Source organism: Bos indicus x Bos taurus, chromosome 19, assembly GCF_003369695.1.
Source record: "Bos indicus x Bos taurus breed Angus x Brahman F1 hybrid chromosome 19, Bos_hybrid_MaternalHap_v2.0, whole genome shotgun sequence".
Taxonomy (NCBI): domain Eukaryota; kingdom Metazoa; phylum Chordata; class Mammalia; order Artiodactyla; family Bovidae; genus Bos; species Bos indicus x Bos taurus.
Genome location: NC_040094.1, coordinates 38,831,451 through 38,849,795, shown reverse-complemented (window position 1 = coordinate 38,849,795; position 18,345 = coordinate 38,831,451). Strand labels below are relative to the sequence as shown.

The 18,345-nt window shown below is 46.5% G+C and overlaps 1 protein-coding gene across 1 annotated transcript in view; it reads right to left on the bottom strand.

Moving 5' to 3' along the window:
- Positions 1-9,130: 9,130 nt before the first annotated feature.
- The window catches only part of TTLL6 (tubulin tyrosine ligase like 6), a 38,353-nt gene continuing 29,138 nt past the window's right edge, over positions 9,131-18,345 (bottom strand). The window contains 3 exon segments of the mRNA XM_027519339.1: positions 9,131-10,501; positions 17,142-17,410; positions 17,895-18,264. Coding sequence (XP_027375140.1) covers positions 17,142-17,410; positions 17,895-18,264 — 639 coding nt within the window. The 3' untranslated portion in view covers positions 9,131-10,501.

The following is an 18,345-nucleotide window of genomic DNA, read 5'->3' as shown; positions in this document are numbered from 1 at the left end:
AGAGAGAATTCGGGCCCTGCAGAGTTCCAGCGTCAGGAGCCGGATATACACAAGGAGGCGAGGATGTGCCTGCCAACACTTACTGAGCACTTGCTGTGTGCCCGAAACTGACTAGGAACTGGGGGGGAATTTCAAGCCAGTCAAATGCCTCGGGGTAGCGTTTCAGATTTGAAAACAAGATATACTTTCCCCACGATTTGGTATAAAGTTTTATCCCCTCAGAATTATTGAAATTGAGGTATGGATTTGGTAAATCGAATTTTAAAGGCTTTTTAAAATTAGATTATAACATCTATTTCTTAGTCAAAAGACCTCTTTCCCAGGAGAGTTCTGAGGGGCTTTCTTTCTTTTGGGGGAGGCTTTCTTATTTGATTTCTGGTCAAAGGACTTTTAACTTCTTGGTCCCATGATTGCATTATTTCAGGTGAGAAAATTTTCCGATTTATCCAAACAATTGCTTGAGTGTAGAGCACATATTTGGGTTGAAGAGCTCAGCTCCTGTCCGGAAAGGGAGGGAGTTCCTCCAGGAAGAGGAGCTCTCCATCCCCACTCCAGAGACCCTCTGTCCTCCCCTGTGGATGCCTTCTCCACACCCCCAGCTCCCTCTTTGGCCAGAGCCTGTTTTCCTGGGGTGTTTTTTTCCAGAAGACTTCTCTTTCTTAGGAGGAATGGAGAGACAAGGATTTGAGGGCAGAACCAGTGTCCCTGGTCGCAGCGGGGTGCTTGAAGCAAGTGACTGGGGTGAGAAGAACCAGCTTTCTAACAGTGGTTCCCTCCACCCTGGACAGATGGTCTGTGAACCTGGGGCTATGATCCCCCTGGGCTTTGGGGAAAACCACCGGCATCCTGTTTCCCAGCAACTGATTGTTTCTGATGTAGACAGTCTCCTATTTAGTGTGATCCCCTTTTAGTGTGTGTGTGTGTGTGAGCATCACTTCAAAAAGCAAAGGGAACTAAGAAAGCAAGAACATAATATGGTGGTTACTAGACCCAGTGGACAATCCAGTCCTTTTCACGCCCCACCCCACATATTTAGGTTTGGGCTGAGAGGGATTTTAAGCTTCAGTTTCTGAAATTGTGGTTGACATTCTCTGTGTCAATTTCTCCTTTCAGTCTCTTAATTTTTACTGTTTCCTGGAGCTCTTCTGAGACAAACTACACAGGCAAGGTGAGTTGTGGCAGGACAGAGCGTGAGAGAACACTATTTTAGACCAACCAGCTTTCACAGAAAGTTGACTCCCCATCCTGAAGCATGAGAATGGGGGAGGGGATAGGGACGAGGCAAGGTTGCTCGTCCCACCGGAGTCCAGCCCCTGGGAGAAGTGAAGACTCACACCGCGCGACCCCTCAGCTGGGGTCATGGAAAGGACAGGCAGAGAAGTCTAGAAATGCAAAGAAGTTAACGATGTTTGGCCGTCTGGGGGCTTATCAGTGTGTCGGGGTCAGGCGGGGGCCGAGGCATCAAGCTCCGGCAAACAGGGCCTGGGTCGGGGCTGCACAGTGAGGAGGCTGACTCAACATGGGACCACGTGGCACCTGGACTGCGGACGGTCCACTTAGGAGCTTCTGGGAGGAAGGAAGGGGGTAGCTGGTGAAATATTAACACCCCACTCCGCCCCGGGTTCTGAAGGGGGAACCACTCCTCAGAGGTCATGGACTAGAAGAGCCGGGAGGCTGCTACCCCTTCCTCTCTGCACCTAAGATCCAAACCCTTTCAGTTCTCAACCTGTGGCCTCTGGGAAGGTGCAAGTTCTCAACTTTCCTCTACCTCCTTGCTCCTCCTCCCCAAGGGCAAACAGTCTCTGGGCCTGGTGCGGGGGTGGGAGCAGGGAAAGGGTGAGCAGAAATCTCTAGGCATTAGACAAAGACAAGCCAGGATGGTCTTAAAGTGAACTGGAGGTCAGGCGGGATGGGATATGAAAACCCTTTCCCACAATCCCTCAATTCTGACGGCGCCTGGGGATGGAGAGTGCCCAGGGCCCCCTCAGAGTTTTCCCATGGTTGAGTGCGCTTCTGGGCCTGGCAGGTGGGCTCAGGAGGGATGCCTGGGAGGCTGGGGAGTCCCAGAGGTGATTACTGGCAAGGCAGCGTGGGGTTTCCGAGGCTGGATCGCCTCTGCATTCGAGGCCGTTGGGCAGGGGCCGGGTTCGGGTGCCTCCCAGTGGTGAATCAGGCTTCTGACCTCTGTGCCATCCCGGCCCTGCTCCAGAGGGTAAACATTCTCTGCACTTTGAAAACTGGTGGGACAAGAAAGCGAGGGGGTGGCTGGGAGAGGGAGGGAGGAAAGGAGAGAGGCTGAGAGGAGAGGAGGTTCTGAAATCCTCTCTCTCTTTTTCCTGCCAGGAATCTTTGAGGGCAGCCTGCAGAACGAAGAAGGAGCATCCCACTGTCGATGTTTCTCTCTAGCTAGATAAAAAAATCAGTTTTCTGGAGCCTCAGAAATGAGACTTGGAAAATGACCCCAGCGTTGGAGGATGGGGGAAAGGACTGTCAGGTCTCAGTTGGATTCCCATTCCCTCAGAATCAGCTAAAGGACATCCCTCTGGAGGGACACCGGACATCTATGAAGGGTTGAGGGCACAGGCAGGACAAGAGGAAATTCTCATTTCTTGGGGACGGACTTGGTTACTAAATCTTAAGAACATACTTACTATGGCTATCATTTTTAATGTTGAAGATGATGTAAAGGGATCCTGTTTTGACTCTCAATTCAAAGTCATTTTTGGGCCCTGGGTGGAGTACAAAGAAGCTGTGAGGTCAAACAGACCCAGCATAGACCTGGATCCCTCTCCTCACCAGCTTCACCAGCTTCATCTCCCTGAGCATAGCCTCCTTGCCTGTAAAAGGGGGATAATACTAACAGTCACAGCACTGATGCTAGAATCATATCAACACAGTAGCCCAGGACTTCGTGTCAGCAAAAATGTCCCACCAGCCTCAGCTTCCTCTCAGACCTTCTTAAGGCCCCAGTGACACAAGTCCCAGAAAAACCCTCAGGCACTTGCCTCCACCCAGTTACAGCCAAGTGACTAGAGTGACTGAGAAGTGAATTAAAGACAAAGTAACACCAAATTCCACTCTTCTCCACAGACCTCAGAGAAGAAGGAAGGAAGGGAAAACGTAGGCGGAAGGGAGGAAGGAAGGATAGGAGGGAGGGAAGGAAAGGGAGAGCGCTCCGTTCCCTTTCTTCAGGTGTCCAGGCTGTAGCCCACCACCACACCAAGAGAATCAATAGCTCTGGGAAGAGGCAGATGCATTTAAATCAAAGCTACCAAATGCAGAGACACCCCTAACAGCCGGTGTTTTACTCCAACGATGAAAATAATTCAAGAGAACAGCCAGGCTGAAAACTCTTCTTGGACATCAGAAGACCTTCCTTGAGACTGCTCTAAACTGTCTACGACTTGGACGGTCGTCACTGAGTTCAGTTCTGTAAGACTGGAGTTGCTGCCATTCCCACCCTGTCTTCATGGGAGTCCTTACAGAAGCAGCCAAGAAACGGAGGTGACCACGCTGAAACGCACAGCTCTGCTCCCTGACTAGCCTTACACTGATCTAAACACTAGAAACTGACTCCAAGCATGAAGTGTAAGTTCAAGCAACCGAGGTCCAGGCGTCCCAGGTCTCCCCTGGGCTTGGAGACATGGACTGTTCAGTCTTGAACCGACACCTATTGGTTTATTCCACTTCTCAGGCTCAGTCTTCGTCTGTTAATGGATATAGTAGCCCCCTCATCAGGTGGTTTGGGGGATAATAAAGCTTGTTATGCGCTTTGCCCCAGTATCTGGAACATGATGACTGCTGAATAAACAGCAGCGATGCCTACGGAGTCTCTAGTCCATATCGGAGGAAGCCAATTTCACGCCCTAATGTTACCTCAGAGGCTTTGTGGAGCGAAGCCGAGAGTGGAGCGAGGGGGAAGCGCTTGGTAACCGGCGTTCTGGCCCTGGTCTGAGCATTCTTAGCGGAATCTCAGGCGCAGCCCGGCCAACCTCTGTTCTACTTCCACCCCGGACCCATCGTCCCCCGACCCCGCTGGGGCGAAAGCCTGGCCTCTCTCTACCGGGAGCCCTTTCGCCCGCGCCCGCGGCGCCGGTCGTGGTTCTGGCGCCGGAGCCGGGATGCGCTGGGCGGGACAGCGCGTGTGAGGCGCGGTGTCTGGGAAGCAGGCAGCGAGAAACGGTCCACCAGGGACTTTTCTCCCCTGGACTCAGCGCCCCGAATCAGCCTACTCCCTGGGTCGCTTAGGAACCGCACTTCGGGCCTGGGTGGTGGGGAGCGAGGTTTTTACTGCTCGTGTCCTAATCTCCAACAACAGGCAAATTTCCCCCATGCGCTTTTGCCGGGCGGCATCTTCTCCAACAGAAGTTCCAAACCAGCTCTGCACAGGCCTCGCTCTCTCCCGAGGACCCGCAGCCCACCTTGCCTTCTAAATCCTCTCTCCAGAGACAGGGACTGGAGGACTTGCTCCAAGTGCGCCCTTCACCTCCTCTTTCCCAGGCTCCTTCTGACAGTGGCTTTTCCCTGCAAGGTTCCTAGAAGCAGAGCAAATGAAAATGTTAGAGGAAAAGTACTGGTTCTGTCCCTCCTTCTCCTCAAACTGTCATGTTGGAAAAATAATCAGAAAATTTCAAATAACCAGGAAATCTGCTGAGAAATGGGGACCCAGAAGGGAACAGCCAACCCAAGAATTGGCTTTTCTTTTATCAATAGGAGCCCAGTCCCTCCATTAGATATGAATATAGCTTCTGTGTGGCTGCCAGTGAAACATATATTTCCCAACCAGGCGGCAAGACCTGACTAAGAGGCTGCAGGTCAGAAGAGGGTCTATTCAGAGTGTCCAAACACAACGAAATTATAACATGAAAAGCAGAGCTCTTGATTCAGATCTTTCCTGTTTAAATAAGGGGTGAGGGTAAAAAGCACTGGTGAAATATCCAAATAACTGAAAATATTTGTAAACAAATTCTTCTCACTGGGCCTCTGTTTGTGTTGGTGGGTGTGGCACACAGAATCAGGGGTCTACTAGCTGTTTCTTAATAACCCCTCCCCCTCCTTTGAGCTTCCCAGATGGCACTAGTGGTAAATAACCCATCTACCAATGCTGAAGACATAAGAGACGTGGGTTCAATACCTGGGTTGGTTGGGAAGATCCCCTGAAGAAGGCATGGCAACTCACTCCAATATTCTTGCCTAGAGAATCCCATGGACAGAGAAGCCTGGCAGGCTGTAGTCCATAGGGTCTCAAAGAGTCAGACACAACTGAAGTGACTTAGCACACACGCATGCTCCTTTGAGTGGCCCCTCATTTTCTCAGAAACAGAAAGAACTCAAGTCCGCTGTAGAGTGTGAGAGCTCTGCCAGTGGAAGGACTGTGGGAACTGACAGGGGAGAGCTTGGAGTGGAGAGTGGAAAGGCAGAGGGGATAAGAAGTGCAGCAGACGCTGAGTCAGAGGCCCTGAGACAAAGTCCTGGCTCTGTGTCTTTAATGTCTCCTTGCCTCAGTTTTCTCATCTGCAAGATGGGGATAATACTGATCTATAAGCCTGCTGTGAAGAATAAACAAAGTAATACATGGGAACCTGCTTGATCATCATCTTATGTTCCCTGGCCTGTGCCTAACTCAAAGGGTATCATGGCAAGGATAGCAAGGGTCCAGGTTTTGCCCCAACCCAGGGATGGGTACGAGTGTCCCTCTGGCTATTCAATGCCCTGACCCCTGGGCTCAGCTGGCTCGGTCTCACCCTCTACCAGATCCAAGGGCAAGTGAGAGTCCATCTCAGCAGGCTGCCCCAGCCCCTGTTTACTTTGGCCACGTTGTGATGGCCCTGCTGGGTTTGCCAACAGGATTTGGGTGTTTGCTCTCCTGCCTGGCATGACTGCAGAGGCAGCTGGCACTCTGCTCCTGATTGTCATGCTGATCAGTGTTGCTCACAGCAAGGGGATGCTGTGACTCCCTGCTGCTTCCACCCCCTTCTCAGATGGGTGGAGTCTCTTTTTATTATCATTCCTAAGACTCCTAGGCTCAGGAAAGCAGGGTGGTAGAGAGATACCACAGTCTTTCCCTTTAAAATGGCTGCCCAAAGAGTATGTACTCAAGAATTAAAAGGAACCAGGAAATAGCAAAAGAAATCAGACAGGGAGCTGAAGACACCAAGCACAAAATCTAAATTAAAAAAAATTAAGTCCTAGGTTTTGCTTTTTTTCCTCACACTTTTTCGGGACAGTAGATGTTCAGGAATAAAAAGGAAGGGGGGCTTCCTGAGGCCACCCCAGACCAATCATGGCCTGTGGTTCAGGAAAGTCATGGCAGAAGCATCATCAGCAGGTGCATGGTGGGAAAAACACATGCTCATAACGATCCTTTCCCACCTCAGGGCAGCTCCAGGAGCCTCTCACCACCTCCCGAGCACATAGTGTGCTCTCAGGAGACGTGCACTATCCTCCACAGGACACATTGCCAATTGGCTTTCCTAGGCTGCTGGTTAATAACTTAGAGTCATGCCTGGAGAATGGAAAATAATTGAAAGCAATGCTTAGTAAATTGCAGTTTCAAGGTCTTCATTGCCTTTCTAACAATTTGCAAAACCCATTTTATTGCTTTTTTAGATTCCTTGAGTTGAAATGCCACTGTGTGCTGTAATTAAGCTAAGTGACATGCCAGCTGTAAAGACAAGGCTTGTGAATGATTACATTTGGCTCATGTAATCATCCAGCATGGGTGGGGGAGGATGCTTGGAACAGCTGCCAGTCTGCTCACCTCACACCCACTGCCAGGGTGAAGGGAAAACTGGACTGATTTTGCCTGTTTGAGGTGGCCACAGCTGTCCAGTGGGATGAGTCAGATGAGTGGCTCCCAAACTTCACTATGTACCAGGACCCTCTGAGGGAGATTTCTAAATCCAAGGTCAATACCGCCCTACCCCAGCCAGATTGACTAATTTTGTCTGAGGGAGTGGAGGCACCGGATAGTTTTTTTAAGCTGCTGAGATAGTTTTGAGTCTAGAGAACCTTCCTGATCCAACATGGCTGCATTTAACAGCTTTGTCTTCAGAAAATCATTTTTGTATTTGGAAACGTGTCCTTCAGTGCTGCTTTTTTAAATCCATCTGGAGACAGGAATTCATCCATCTGCTTTATGAAACAAATACTCTGATCTCCATCCCCCAAAGCTCCAAAGTTCCTATTTTCTTTGACGGGACTCAGTTCTTTTGAGGCCATCTTTCTTGTTTCCTTTCCTTTTCCCCCTCCATTCATTCAGCTGCTCTGTCCCAGCTCTACAATGTTTGTCTCCCCTGTCTCCCTTTCTTTCCCACAGTCAGCCATCCTGATAGGGGCTGCAAGGGCTTGGATCATTGTATGAGCCTCCTAACCTCTCTCCCAGCTTTGTTCTCTCCCCCTTACTAGTCATCCATTCTACCATCTACTACGAGATTCACCTTTCTAACACTAAATAAAACCTATCCCATTCAAAAACCTTTAGTGGTTTCCTGCTGCTGCTGCTGCTAAGTTGCTTCAGTAGTGTCCGACTCTGTGCGACCCCATGGACTGCAGCCTACCAGGCTTCTCCGTCCATGGGATTCTCCAGGGCAAGAACACTGGAGTGGGTTGCCATTTCCTTCTCCAGTGGTTTCCTACTGCCTATTAAATTAGGTTAACATTTCCCAGGAAAACATTTTAGACTCTCCACTACATCAATTCATTTGGCAAGTATTTACTGAATCACAGTTTGGTCCTAAGCACCAGGCTGAAAGCAGGGGATACAAAGAAGTAGACATATGGTACAGTCCAGTGGAGAGACAGCCACAAACAAGTTCACCATCATCATGAAGTTTACGATAATGAAACAAAGAACACCTGGGTCTCCAAGGCCCTCTTTTAAACTATCTTTCCATTGTCATCTCCCAGTTATCCTTTCGGATCCAGCCAAATTGGACTAGACTTTACTTCTTTTGTCCCGGGTTGTTTATATTTTCTTCCAGAACTTTATTACTCAGTCCCATACCTCATACTCACTTTTTACAACCCTGTTTATATGGAGAAGATATTTGTAAATGACATACTCAGTAAAGGGTTACCATCTAAAATATATAAAGAACTCACAAAACTCAATAGCAATTTTTTTTAAAGCCAAACAATCCAATTAAAAATGAGCAGAAGGCCTGAACATTTTTCCAAAAAAAGACATATAGCTGGTCAACACATGAAAAGATGCTCAACATGTGAAAAGATGCTCAACATAACTGATTATCAGGGTGTAACAGGCAACAAGTGTTGGTGAGGATGTGGAGAAAAGGGAATCCTCATGTACTGTTGGTGGGAATGCAAATTGGTGCAGCTACTATGTAAAACAGTATAGAGGTTCCTCAAAAAATTAAAAATAGAACTAACCATATGATCCAGAAATTCTACTTTTGGGTATTTATCCAAAGAAAATCAAAACACTAACTAGAAAAGATATATTCACCCCTATGTTCATTCCAACATCATTTACAATAGCCCAGTTATGGAAGTAACATAAGTGTCCTTTGATAGATAAATAGATGAAGAAGATGTAGTGTACATACACAATGGAATATTCCTTAGCCATAAAAAGAATGAAATCTTGCCATTTGCGACAACATGGATAGTTCTAGAGAGTGTTATGCTAAGTGAAATAAGTTAGACACGGAAAGACAAATGCCATATTATTTGACTTATATGTAGACTAAAAAACAAAACAAATGAACAAACAAAACAGAAACAGACTCAGAGATACAAAGAACAAACTGGTAACCACCAGAGGGAAGGCAGGTTGGCTAAATAGGTGAAGGGGATTTAAGAGAAACAAACTTCCAGTTATAAGATAAATAAATCACAGGGATGTAATGTACAGCATAGGGTATGTAGTCCGTAATATCGTAATACTTTGTTTGGTAACAGATGGTTACTACATTTATGGTGGTGATCAATTCACAATGTGTGTAAATGTTGAACCACTATGCTGTATACCTGAAACTGATATAATATTGTTTGTCAACTGTATTTCAATTAAAAAATTTTTTTGAAGGAAAGGCATTTTGAACCTAAATTTTCATACAAAATTTCATACAAAGGCAAATAAATCATCACTGCAATGTGAAATTTTTTACATTAAAATTTTTAATTAAAAAATCCATTTATCTTTTTCCGTCACCTCAAATATCACCTCTTCTAATGAAGCAGACTTAATCTTCGCAACTGGGTGTGAGGGCATTTCCTTCTCATCCACCGATGCTCTTCTTTAGTGGAACTTAAATCCGACTAGTTATCCGGGGACCCGTCTTACCCCACCGCACACTCCATGGGGGCAAGGACTGCCACGAGCATTTTTAGTCCCCCATAAGCATTCAGCAGACAATTGCTCTGCATAGCTCCATGGCTGAACAAGCAGGAGGAGGTGGGGCTAGGAAAGCATCCTACTCTTAATAATATTTTGCCTTTGGACAACCCAGAGCCATTACAGCCTCTAGGCAGGATCAGCTACTTAATTTGGTGGGCCCAATGCAAAAATGAAAATACAAGACTCCTTGTTCACAAATTATTCAGAATTTCAAGATGGTAACAGCATTAAACCAGATGCAAGGCCTTCCTAGCGTGGAGCCCTGTGTGACTGCATAGACTGCACGACCATGAAGGTGACCCTGTCGTTAGGTTCAAAAGTGCTGGCACCAAATTGTCCCTTAGGAAGACAAATAATTCTGACTTCACCTTAAGAGACTTCCATTTTATCAACTCAGGAACCTTGACTGGCTGGGGTTGGTGACTAGGGAGAAAAAGGGAAAGATACAGAGCTTCTAGGAAGTCCCATTTCAGCAAGTCTTACACCTTTTCTCTGGGCCAGACTATGACCTATGGCAGCCTAATAGTGATGGTGGCATCAGAAAAGGCAATTTGAGTTAGGATGGTAGGGAAGGCAGCCGGAAGATACTTGGGCACAGAGCTGCTGGTGTAGGAGGAGGTCTGGTCTTTACCTGATGAAGCTACAGCTGTCCTGATTCCCTTACTCGGGGCTCAGAGTTCTCCATCAAGCCCTAGCTCTTTGTCTTTTCTCTCTGGAGTTGAAGACCACTGACACTGACCTGGTGGTGCCCTGAGGGCTCTGGACTTCTGGAAAAGGGGGAGTCCTTCCTTGCAACACTCCTCCCTTCATGTTGCTCTATCCTTGGGAGTGTCCTGGATGGCAGTGCTGTGTGAGGGACCCATAAGAACGCCACTGGTGGGGCAGCTAGGACGTGTCCTGGGGCAGCACCCATAACTCCCGGAAGTCGTGGTTCTCCAGGACTGTAAGCTAACTGGGGGGCGGGACAAAAAGCAAGGCTGTTAGCTTCCGTAGTGCTAAAGGGAGGTAGTCATAAGACCAGGCTCTCTAGATGAGGAAATAAAACTTTCAGTTGCTTCTGCAGGCATCGTAGACACTGTAGGAAGAGACAAATCATTTCCTGGGAGTAAGAGGAAGAAATGGCAGAAATCCAGTCTGACTCTGGAAAGAAAAAAAAAAAGATTTTTTTCTTAGATTTTTCTTTAAAATGGCTTCTAGAATATTTAAGTCAATTAACTTTCATCATCACCATTCCTATCTTGTGGTGATTCATATCCACAGTAACCAGAAACTCATTTTACCTACACAACATTCATATTCCTGAATCCTTATCATAGCCCCAAACATTTGACAAGGATCATTTCAGAGCTGCTAACCTGGCTGGTCCAGAGACAACAAGTGGTACTTGTTAAGAGCACAAACTTAGCTCCCAGTATCTGTGTGCCCTTGGGCAAGTTAAGTTCTCTAAACCTTGGTTTCCTCATTTGAAAAAAGAGAATAACAGTGGTACTTACCACAAAGAGTTGCTTTGAGGATTGAGATACTGTAGGCAAAACTTTTAATACACCCCAAACAAGTGTCCAGTCTGTGTTGGGCTCAACACCATCAGCACAGTATCGTTACCACCATCATCACTGTAGCTACATTTATCGAGGAGGTTGCCAAGCACCCTGCATTAGCAAGCTTTAAATCATCCTTAAGTGCTACAAAAGGGACTATTTATCCCCTAAAGCTCAACTGTTAGCAGATCTGAAGCCCTGACCTCAGTGGCCTCACTGCGAAAGTGGATCCCAAGGAAGGATGATGAGGTTATAGAGATTTAAGCAGAAAAATGGAGGAATTTGTCAGGGCTCCCTTCCTCACATGAGTCAGGATGGGATCTAAGTTCATGGCGGACTGGTAAAGAGGAAGAAACACCGAAACCCACCACTGTGTGACATTGGGCAAATCAGTTAATGTTCCCAAACCTTGATTCTCTTCCTCTGCAAATTGAGGATAAGGGAATAATTCTGTCTTGCCAACCTCACAGCATTGACCTGAGGCTTACATGAGAGACAGTAGGTAAACGTGATGTGTGGAAGGTATTGTTATTATACCTACAGAGAAAGTTCATGATCTGTAGTCTGAACATCTGCTCTGCGCTTTCCTTCTCTAATTCAAGCATTATGCAGAAGCCCTATTCTCATACCCATCCTGCTCCATTTGTAAACCAACTCGTTGACAGGCATTCTGCTGCATATAATTAGACTTTTCCCAGTTTGCCTTGTATGTGTCAGTTCCTTGCAGTCTGATCAGCTGGGAATTTTGAGAAGCCATTACTTGACCTAAAAGCAGAGGATAAGCTCTGAGATCTGGTGACTCCACACAATACCCTGGAATGCCCTGCTTGGCCGTGGCCACCACTGCTTCCTACAGAGATACCTTCACTAAAGAGCCATTTATCATTCCCTTAGCTCTAACTGAAGACTAATATTAAAAATACCACTTGAAAGAAAGAGTGGTTGTAGAGCTTGAGGATTGGGAATCAGAAACATCTGACTCAAACCCTTCACCACTGAAAGCTGTGGAACCTCCTGAATGTTAAACCTCATGCTCTTTGAGCCTCAGTTTTTTCTTTTCTAAACTTCACAATCATGATTGAAATTAAATTATATATATACACAGAGAGAGAGTGCTAGTGCCTATAGAGTACATTACCAAAAAAAAGAGTAAATTTTACATCATTCATATTCATCAGAAAACATGCCAGTACCTTCAGCCATCGTCTACTATGGTAGAGAAAGTCCATAATGGCAAGTGACCACATGACAAACTGCTCTTAGAAATCAGAGGCAGTGAAAAGAATCACCCCTAAAGAATCACCTGTCTACTAGATGAGTAAATTTATCTTTACTCATTTAGGAGAAAATATCAAAACCTTCTCTGCCTACAAATCCCAGAGCTTCTCATGGAGTCCAAATCCAAGCTGGACTTTGCTAAAGAATGGCCTGAAGCAGCAGCATCCCACGTCATAGCTGTTCACCAAGGTTCAACTGAGAGAGAAGCTATCTTTGTTCCCAGACTAGTTACATGAGTGCCAGGGTGTACAGAGATGTGCCAAGAGGTTGCTGTTGTTCAGTCGCTCAGTCATGTCCCACTCTTTGTGACCCAATGAACTGCAGCACGCCAGGCTCTCCTGTCCTCACCATCTCCCAGAGCTTGCTCAAACTCATGTTCATTGAGTTGGTGATGCCATCCAACCATCACATCCTATGTCATCCCCTTCTCCTCCTGCCTTCAATCTTTCCCAGCATCAGGGTCTTTTCCAATGAGTCAGTTTTTCACATCAGGTGGCCAAAGTATTGGACCTTCAGTATCAATCCTCCCAATGAATACTCAGGACTGATTTCCTTTAGGATTAACTGGTTTGATTGCCTTGCAGTCCACGGGACTTTCAAGTCTTCTTGAACACCACAGTCCAAAAGCATCAATTCTTCAGCACTCAGCCTTCTTTACGGTCCAACTCTCACATCCATACATGACTACTGGGAAAACCATAGCTTTGACTAGACCGACCTTTGTCAGCAAAGTAATGACTCTGCTTTTTAATGCACTGTCTAGGTTGGTCATAGCTTTTCTCCTAAGGAGCAAGCATCTTTTAATTTCATGGCTGCAATCACCATCTGCAGTCATTTTGGAGCCCAAGAAAATAACGTCTGTCACTGTTTCCATTGTTTCCCCATCTATTTGCCATGAAGTGATGGGACAGGATGCCATGATCTTAGTTTTCTGAATGTTAAGCCAGCTTTTTCACTCTCCTCTTTCACCTTCATCAAGAGGCTCTTTAGTTCCTCTTCACTTTCTGCCATAAGAGTGGTGTCATCTGCATATCTGAGGCTATTGATATTTCTCCTGGCAAACTTGATTCCAGCTTGTGCTTCATCCAGCCCAGCATTTCGCATCATGTACTCTGCATATAAGTTAATAAGCAGAGTGACAATATACAACCTTGACATATTCCTTTCCCAATTTTGAACCAGTCCACTGTTCCATGTCCGATTCTAACTGTTGCTTCTTGACCTGCATACAGGTTTCTGAGGAGGCAGGTAAGGTGGCCTGGCATTCCTAACTCTTTAAGAATTTTCCACAGTTTGTTGTGATCCACACAAAGACTTTAGTATAGTCAGTGAAGCAGAAGTAGATGTAGAAGTAGCCAAGAGCTTAGGGGATGAAGAAACCCACAGAACCAGCCCTAATCTTGGGGAGTGCCCTCTCCGGGGTTGGGGTAGGAGGATGAAGACCCTGCCTTCAGGGAAACCCCAGTGTGACGGTGCAGACATAGTCTGTGTCCTCGGGAGTCTCTGATTAGGGAGACAAAAAAGTCCAAAACAGGATGTGATGTTATTTTTTCTGCTAAGAGGTCCAGAGCCAAATTCAATTGTCATTTTAGGAAGCACTTAATCATACCCTTTCAATATAATTATTTCTCCCTTTCTCAGTGTGGCTTCTGATCATTATAACTTTATTTTAACACTCATATTGCATATGTTTTCATGCCCCAGGCTTCCTAGTGGTTCAGTTGGTAAAGAATCTAACTGCAATGCAAGGAGACCCAGGTTTGATCCCTGGGTCAGGAAGATCCCTTGGAGAAGTAAATGGCAACCCACTCTAGTATTCTTGCCTGGGAAATCCCATGGACAGAGGGGCCTTGCAGGCTACAGTCCATGGGGGTCATAGTGAGTCAGACACAACTCAGCGACTAACCCCCCTCCCCTCCAACCACATATCATCCACCTCACTTTAAAAAATATTTATTTACTTGGCTGCATCAGATCTTGGTTGCGGCACACAAGTGCAGTTGCTCCAAGGCATACGGGATCGTAGTCCCCCTATCAGGGGTTGAACCCGTGTCCCCTGCATCACTAGGTGGATTCTTAACCACTGGACCACCAGGGATTACCAGGGAAGTCCCCTATCCTTCCCTTTAAAAGTAGGAGCATAAATAACTTAAAATTCTAGAAACTTATGAACCAGAGACAGTGGGGGTGGGTTTGAGCCCCATCAGGACTGAGGAGTTTTGTTCCTATAACAGGTCCACAGGTCAGGGTGGCCATCACAGGTTCCTCTGCCCAGGCCTGGGTCTACATATAGGATAGTCTTCATTTCCACACTAGAGAGATGTCTTCAAAAGGCAAATTCCCAGTGGCCTGTCCCAAATCTCATGTCAGGATTTCCAGAGGTGTGGCCTTGGAAACTACAGGCTTAACAAGGGCCCCCACACAATTCATATCATCACGGAAGTTTGGGAAACACTAGGCCAATTTTTTCCTTTGAGGGTGGTGAGAGGACCATCAGAACACGTAGTGGAACTTCTTAAAATGCAGATTCCTGGACCCCTCAGTAGGACCTACTGATTCAGAACTTCTAGGAGCAGGCCTTGGAATATGCATTTTTATGAGCATCCAAAGTGATGCATATGGGCTGATATTCACTCGTCAGCCCTTCTGCAGTGTGAACTATAGGCCACAAGGGGGTCAGGTCAGACTGTCCGGTCAGTCTGTTTTAGGTGGCAGAAGTGAATGAGATGATTAAAATTTATCTCCTATAGGCAGTCAAGCAGTATAAATCCCTCCACCATCAGTTCAGTTCAGTTCAGTTACTCAGTCGTGTCTGACTCTTTGTGACCCCATGGACTGCAGCATGCCAGGCCTCTCTGTCCATCACCAACTTCCACCCAAACCCATGTCCATTGAGTTGGTGATGCCATCCAACCATCTCATTCTCTGTTGTCCCCTTCTCTTCCTGCCTTCAATCTTTCCCAGCATCAGGGTCTTTTCCAATGAGTCAGTTCTTCGCATGAGGTGGCCAAAGTATTGGAATTTCGGCTTCAGCATCAGTCCTTCCAATGAATATTCAGGACTGATTTCCTTTAGGATGGACTGGTTGGATCTCCTTGCAGTCCCAAGAACTCTCAAGAATCTTCTCCAACACCAGAGTTCAAAAGCATCAATTCTTCCGCGCTCAGCTTTCTTTATAGTCCAACTCTCACATCCACACGTGACTACTGGAAAAAAAGCTTTGACTAGATGGACCTTTGTTGGCAAATAATGTCTCTGCTTTTTAAAATGCTGTCTAGTTTGGTCATAACTTTCCTTCCAAGGAGCAAGTGTCTTTTAATTTCATGGCTGCAGTCACCATCTGCAGTGATTTTGGAGCCCAAGAAAATAAAGTCTGTCACTGTTTCCACTGTTTCCCCATCTATTTGCCATGAAGTGATGGGACCGGATGCCATGATCTTAGTTTTCTGAATGTTGAGCTTTAAGCCAACTTTTTCACTCTCCTCTTTCACTTTCATCAGGAGACTCTTTAGTTGTTCTTCTCTTTCTGCCATAAGAGTGGTGTCATCTGCATATCTGAAGTTATTAATATTTCTCCTGGCAATTTTGATTCCAGCTTGTGCTTCATCCAGCCCAGCATTTCTCAAGATGTACTCTGTATATAAGTTAAATAAGCAGAGTGACAATATACAGCCTTGACGTACTCCTTTCCCTATTTGGAACCAGTCTGTTGTTTCATGTCCAGTTCTAACCCTCCACCATAGGCAATGCTATCTTGTAGAGCTCTAAATTTTCACATATCACCTTCCTTCAGAAGCACTAATGCTCTGACAGAGGGCTCCCTTGCCATCTCTTTGGTGCTTTTACACAGTGGAATTAAAGCTTAAGGGTCTTTGAACTTTCCTGGTTGTTCAGTAGTTAAGCATCTGCCTGCCAACAGAGGGGACATAGGTTCCATCCCTGGTCCAGGACAAGATTCCACGTGTACGTGCGCCATAACACAACTACTTAGCCTGTGCTCTAGAGTCCATGTGCAGCAACTACTGGAGTCCCTGGGCCTAGAGCTGGTGCTCCACAACAGAAGCCACCACAATGAGAAGCCTTCACACTGCGAAGAAAAGTAGCCCCGGCTCAGTGCAACTAGAGAAAGCCTGTGCACAGGAATGAAAACCCAGTCTAGCCATAAATAAGTAAATAAGTAAAAGCTTAAGGATCTTTGTTTCCAGATCTCAGGCACCAGTGTCCTGTTGTTCTGTCCCCTTAGTACACGCCTTACAGGGTCAGCTCTTAGGTCAAGTGCCCTGGACCTAAGTAGGCTAGGTTGGCAGAGGACAAAAGATATGGAGATCAACCTTTTCATGGTTAACACGGTTCTACTTCCAGGGTCGGCATTAGTGACTGTCTCAATTTCAGCCAGAAGTGGAAAACAAGGCAAAGTGTACTTAAAGCAGCGGGGCCAGATCAGTCATAGTAGAAACACATCGATACACTGCAAGGGGGTCACATTTTGACTGTGGTGAGTCTTTTTTTTAAAACATATTTATTTATTTTGGACTGTGTTAGGGTTCCGTTGCTGTGTGCAGGCTTTCTTTAGTTGGGGCAAGCAGTGGCTACTCTTCATTTTGGTGTACAGGCTTCTCATCATGGTGGGTTCTTTTCTTGCAGAATACAGGCTGTAGGTGGGGCTTCAGTAGCTGTGGCTCCCAAGCTCCAGAGCATAGGCTCAGTAGCTGTGGTGGACGGGCTTCATTGCCCTGCAGCACATGGATCTTCCCGGACCAGGGACTGAACCCATGTCTCCTGCATTGGTAGGCGGATTCTTTACCACTGAGCCAGCAGGAAGCCCTGAGGTGAGTCTTAACTGTCTACTTACCTGCGTGTCTTTATGAATCTATCTGCCCACCTACCTACCCAACATTCCAGAAATATATGTAAGAGTGCCTGCCAATGCTGTAGACACATGAAGGGAATATAAGTGGGCCTACCTAGTTCCTCTCACATCCTCTTTGGCCAGAGATCAGGTAGTGACTGTATGCTTCCTGATCCTGCATACACAGGTCTTTCAAAGCACCTGTATGGCTTCTGCCAGGCCTTGGGTCCAGTCGGGCTGGAGTGGCAACCACCAGCAGGTCTTTCAGGGAAACATCATGGCTGTGAGAATTCTGTAAGAAGAGGAAGGAGGGCACATCCAGCTGCCTCTTCTCACCAGAGCTTCGGCTGCGAAAGTAGGACTCCCGGAGCAGGGAGGGGTTTTCTGGAAAGGCAAAGTCATTGGCATCATCAATCTGTGCTGCTGGACTCAGCACAAATTCCTGGCGAAGGCCACCTCCCACTAGGGTCTCCTGCTTAAAACTGGCTGAAGCTCCTTAATTAGAATCAGCCACTGCGCCTTTCTTCCAAACAGTTTCTCTTCCCTTTTTTTTTTTCCAGACTTAACACCCCAAACTTGTACAGGCTCAGCTGAAGGGGCTTCATTTGAATAAGAACCAGAAAAGACTGAAAAGGGTACTTAGACATAGCATTCTATTTTTATCACTTTTTTTTTTTTTTTTTGCTTTCCCATTAAGGCTAGAGACTCCCTAAGTACAAAGACTATGTCTCCACTATCAGACTGGGATCTCCCTGAAGGCAGGGGTTTCAGCCCCCCTCAGATGGGGCACTCCCCAAGATTAGGCTGGTCCTGTTGGTTTCTTCATCCCCTATGCTCTTGGCACATCTTCAAACACACTGACACTCACGTGACTGGTCACTCAGCACCAGCTTTGGGTTGTAGTGAGCTGGGAACAAAGACAGCTTCTCTCTCAGTTGAACCTTGGTGAACAGCTCTGACATAGGATGCTGCTTCTTCAGGCCATTCTTTAGCAAAGTCCAGCTTGGGTTCGGACTCCACGAGAAGCTCTGGGATTTTGTAGGCAGAAAACCATTTGATACTTTTTCTGGGATGAGGTACCAAGGCACCTGCTGTGGCTTGCATTTAAAGGAGGCCACCCTGTCCATCTTTGGGCTGCTACACTCAGAGCTGGCTGTCATAGTCACATTCAGCAGACATTCAGGGGTGTCTGAGACCTGGGTGGTGGATTCTGGGAAGGCTTCTACTGAAGTTAGAGGCTGGAAGAGAAAATGGCCCAAAATGAGATTATGAAAAGCAAAGGGCTCCTTCCTATGCCCTTTTTAATTAAAACAAACAGA